Source organism: Anas acuta, chromosome 1 (genome assembly GCF_963932015.1).
Source record: "Anas acuta chromosome 1, bAnaAcu1.1, whole genome shotgun sequence".
Lineage (NCBI taxonomy): Eukaryota > Metazoa > Chordata > Aves > Anseriformes > Anatidae > Anas > Anas acuta.
This window is the reverse complement of record NC_088979.1, coordinates 1,052,116-1,056,925: the sequence shown is the minus strand read 5'-3', so window position 1 is coordinate 1,056,925 and position 4,810 is coordinate 1,052,116. Positions and strand designations below refer to the sequence as shown.

Below are 4,810 nucleotides of genomic sequence, written 5' to 3'. Positions count from 1 at the left end.
CGGTTCAGCACAGCTCAGCATGGTTCAGAACAGTTTGGCACGGTTCGGCACAGATTGGCACAGTTCAGCACCGCTCAGCATGGCACGGTCTGGCACAGCACAGCACCGTGCAGGGTGGCTCGGCACGGCTTGGCACAGTTCAGCATGGTTCAGAACAGTTTAGCACACTTCAGAACAGTTTGGCATGGTTCGGCATGGTTCGGCACAGTTCAGCACCGCTTGGCACGGCATGGCACAGCACCGTGCAGGATGACTCAGCACGGCTCGGCACAGTTCAGCACAGTTCAGAACAGTTTAGCACGGTTCAGAACTTTTTGGCACGGTTCAGCACAGTTCAGCACCGTTTGGCACAGCACCGTGCAGGATGGCTCGGCATGGTTTGGCACGGTTCAGCACGGTTCAGAACTCTTTGCACGGTTCGGCACAGTTCGGCACTGTTTGGCACAGCACCATGCAGGATGGCTCAGCACAGTTCAGCACGGTTTGGCACAATTTGGCACGGTTTGGCACGGTTTGGCACAGTTCAGCACGGTTTGGCACAGCACCGTGCAGGATGGCTTGGCACGGTTCAGCACAGTTTGGCACAGTTCGGCACGGTTTGGCACAATTTGGCACAGTTTGGCACAATTTGGCACGGTTTGGCACAGTTTGGCACGGTTTGGCACGGCTCAGCCCTGCCCGCCCCGTGGGGCCCCACGTGCCGCTGCCCCCGCCTGCTGGGGGCTGGGTCAGCCCCTGCCCCCCTGGCACAGGGGGAGCGCCCCATGGGGACACCCGGGTCACAGTGGGGGACCCCAGGGAGACAGCCCTGGGGCAGAGGGCACGGGTGGGACGTGGGGGGGACACGGGGACAAGGGGGGGGACACTGGGATGGGCGGTGACACTGGGACGTGGGGTGGGACATGGGGACGTGGGGGGGACATTGGGGATGTGGGGGGGACATGGGGACGTGGGAGGGGCACGAGGGGGACACTGGGGACATGGGGGTGACATTGGGGACATGGGGGGCACATGGAGTGTGACATGGGGACATGGGGGTGACACTGGGGATGTGGGGGGGGACACTGGGGACGTGGGGAGTGACAGTGGGGACGTGGGGTGGGACCTGGGGACCTGGAGTGTGACACTGGGACATGGGGGTGACGTGGGGACATGGGGGGGGTGACATTGGGGACATTGAATGGCATGGGGAATGTGGGGGGGACATGGGGACATGGGGTGTGACACTGGGATGTGGGGGTGACATGGGGATGTGGGGAGGACATGGGGTGTGGCATTGGGGACATCAGGGGGACATGAGGTGTGCCACTGGGATATGGGGTGGGACATGGGGAGTGACATAGGGATGGGGGTGTGACACTGGAGAACATGGGGGGGACATTGGGGGTGACGTTGGGGACATGGGGTGTGACACTGGGGAACATGGGGGGGACATTGGGGATATGGGGGGGATATCGGGGGGACATTGAGGATATGGGGGCGACATTGGGGACATGGGGGGGCATTGGGAGTGACATTGGGGATATGGGGCTGATATGGGGACATGGGTATATTGGGGGGGACATGGGGTGTGACACTGGGTGACACGGGGGTGACACGGGGGTGACACGGCTCACCCTGACCCCACAGGTGCACGGAGAGGGCGAGCACCGCTGCCTCCACACCCCCCACCCACTGCAGCCCCATGGGGCAGGCAGAGCTGCCCCCGCTCCCATTGGACACACTGTGGGGGGGGGACACCCCCACACCCCCACACCCCCCATCACCCCCCCAAAACCCCCCAAAAAACCCCCACTGACCCCTCTGTGCGCACCGCCTTTATTCCCTACCTCTCCAAAACGCACCCCACAAACCCACAACCCACCCCAAAAATACCAATCACCCCCAGAGCCAGGCAGGGGGGGGGGACACCCCCACACCCCCACACCCCCATCACCCCTTGGACACCCCCATCACCACCCACACCCCCATCACTCCCCCAAAACCCCCCAAAAAACCCCCACTGACCCCCATGGGCGCACCGCCTTTATTCCCAACCTCTCCAAAACGCACCGTGCCACCACCCCACAACCCCCCCCAAAAACACCAATCACCCCCAGACCCAGGCAGGGGGGAGGACACCCCCACACCCCCACAGCCCCATCACCCCACATCACCCCACATCACCCCCCCAAACCCCAAAAAAACCCCACTGACCCCCATGGGCGCACTGCCTTTATTCCCTACCTCTCCAAAACGCATCCCACAAACCCCACAAACCCCCCCAAAAACAGCAATCACCCCCAGACCCAGGCGGGGGGGGGGACACCCCCACACCCCCACACTCCCATCACCCCACATCACCCCACATTACCCCCCCAAAACCCCCCAAAAAAAAACCACTGCCCCCTCTGTGCGCACCGCCTTTATTCCCAACCTCTCCAAAACGCACCCCACAACCCCCCCTCCAAAAACCCCGATTCACCCCCAGAGCCACGCAGCGGGGGCCGCCACCAGGACCAGGGGGGGCACCAGCAGCGTGCCCGGGGGGGGCGCGGGGCGGGGGGCGCGGGCGGCGTAGAAGCGAGCCACCTCCACGTTGGGGTTGCCCAGGGTGGGGTCGAACCAGAGCTGGATGCAGCGGCCGCTGCCGCGCCGCTCGGGGCTGGAGCGGTAGGAGTGGGACCAGATCTCCTCGCACAGCGTCGCCGGCGTGGGGGAAGACGTACTTGAACTTCTGGCACATGGCACCCCGCGGGCACTGGTTGGTGCTGGGGGGGTCATAGGGGGGGTTATAGGAGGGGTTTGGGGTCATACAAGGGGACTTGGGGGCGGTTTGGGGTGATACAAGGGGAATTGGGGGAGGTTTGGGGTCATGCAAGGGGAGTTGGGGGAGGTTTGGGGTCATGGTGGGTGGTGGTGGAGAGGCACTGGTTGGTGCCTGGGGGGTTTGGGGGGGTTTGGGGGGGATTTGGGGGGGATTTGGGGGGTTATGGGGTCATACAAGGGGAGTTGGGGGCGGTTTGGGGTCATACAAGGGGAGATTTTGGGGGGTTTGGGGTCATGGCGGGTGGTGGTGGAGAGGTACTTGAACTTCTGGCACATGGCCCCCTGCGGGCACTGGTTGGTGCCTGGGGGGACAGGGGGGGATTAGGGGGCGTTATGGGGGAGTTATGGGGGGGTTTGGGGTCATACAGGAGGAATTGGGGGCGGTTTGGGGTCATACAAGGGGAGATGGGGAGGTTTGGGGTCATGGCGGGTGGTGGTGGAGAGGCACTGGTTGGTGCCTGGGGGGGTTACGGGGGGTTATATGGTGGTTAGGGGGGATTATAGGGGGGTTTGGGGGGATTTGGGGTCATACAAGGGGAGTAGGGGGAAGTTTGGGGTCATACAAGGGGAATTGGGGGGTGGTTTGGGGTCATACAAGGGGAGATTTTGGGGGTTTGGGGTCACTGCGGGTGGCGGTGGAGAGGTGGAGGTGAAGGGCTGGGGTGGGGAGTGGGGCTTGGGGGGGGGTGGGGGGTGCATAAGGGGACAATGTTCACCCCACTGGCACCCCCACCCCAAGCACCACGGGGACCCCAACCTAACAGGGACCCCCAGTCCCACAGGGGATGCCCAATCCTATGGAGACCCCCAGACCCCTCAGGGACCTCCAGCCCCATGAGGACCCCCACCCCATAGGCACCCCCAACCCCATGGTGCCCCCAACCCCGCAGCGACCCCAGCCCCACTCCCCACCCCCAGCAGGAGCCCCAGCCCCACCGCAGGGCCCTAAGGGAACCCCCCAGCCCCAAAGGGACCCCCAGCCCCACAGGGACCCCAGACCCCACTGCCCCCCCGGGGGCGCCCCCACTGACCCGTGCTCCAGTTCCAGCCCTGGTGCCAGTTGACCTTGCAGGTGAGGGCGTCCTGGCAGTCCTCCCACCACTGCTCGCAGTCCTCGCGGCACAGCGGCACGTGCAGGATGCGCTCCCGGCGCCAGCTGGTGTCCGTCTGCGGGGAGGGGGCTGAGCGTGCCTGGAGCCCCCCGAGCCCCCTCCCCAAATCCCCCGAAACCCCTCCCCAAATCTCCCCTTTTCCCCCAAATCTCCCCTTTTCCACCCCGGCACCAGCTCGCGTCCGTCTGCAGGACCTGGGGCTGAGTGCACCGACCCCGGAGCCCCCCGAAACCCCCTCCCCAATTCCCCCAAATCCCCCAAGTCTCCCCTTTTCCCCCAAATCCCCCCATTTCCCCCAAACCCCCCATTTCCCCCAAATCCCCCATTTCCCCCAACCCCCCCCTTTTCCCCCTTTTCCCCCTTTTTCCCCCAACCCCCCCTTTTCCCCCAAACCCCCCATTTCCCCCATTTCCCCAAACCCCCCCATTTCCCCCAAACCCCCCTTTTCCCCCATTTCCCCCAATCCCCCCCATTTCCCCCATTTCCCCCCATTTCCCCCAAATCCCCTCTTTCCCCTAAAGCCCCCCTTTTCCCCCTGCATCCCCCCTTTCCCCCACACCCCCCTTTTCCCCCAACCCCCCCTTTTCCCCCTGCATCACCCAAATCCCCCAAATCCCCCCATTCCCCCCATTTCCCCCACCCCCCCCCTTCCCCCAAATCCCCCTTTTCCCCTTTTCCCCCAAATCCCCCAAATCCCCTATTTCCCCCAAATCCCCCCATTTCCCCCAAATCCCCCAAAATCCCCCTTTTCCCCCTGCATCCCCCCATTCCCCATTTCCCCCAAACCCCCCCTTTTCCCCAAACCCCCCCTTTCCCCCCAACCCCCCCCATTCCCCCCAAATCCCCCAAATCCCCAACCCCCCCCATTTCCCCCTGCATCCCCCCATTTC

At 64.1% G+C, this 4,810-nt stretch overlaps 1 protein-coding gene across 1 annotated transcript in view; it reads right to left on the bottom strand.

Annotated features, from left to right (window-relative positions):
* Positions 1-2,391: 2,391 nt before the first annotated feature.
* Positions 2,392-4,810, bottom strand: part of LOC137850042 (folate receptor gamma-like) — a 3,754-nt gene continuing 1,335 nt past the window's right edge. Inside the window, exons 2-4 of the mRNA XM_068670276.1 lie at positions 3,840-3,975; positions 3,068-3,110; positions 2,392-2,707 (exon numbers count right to left, since the gene is read on the bottom strand). Coding sequence (XP_068526377.1) covers positions 2,461-2,707; positions 3,068-3,110; positions 3,840-3,975 — 426 coding nt within the window. The 3' untranslated portion in view covers positions 2,392-2,460. The remainder of the gene's footprint in view (positions 2,708-3,067; positions 3,111-3,839; positions 3,976-4,810) is intronic.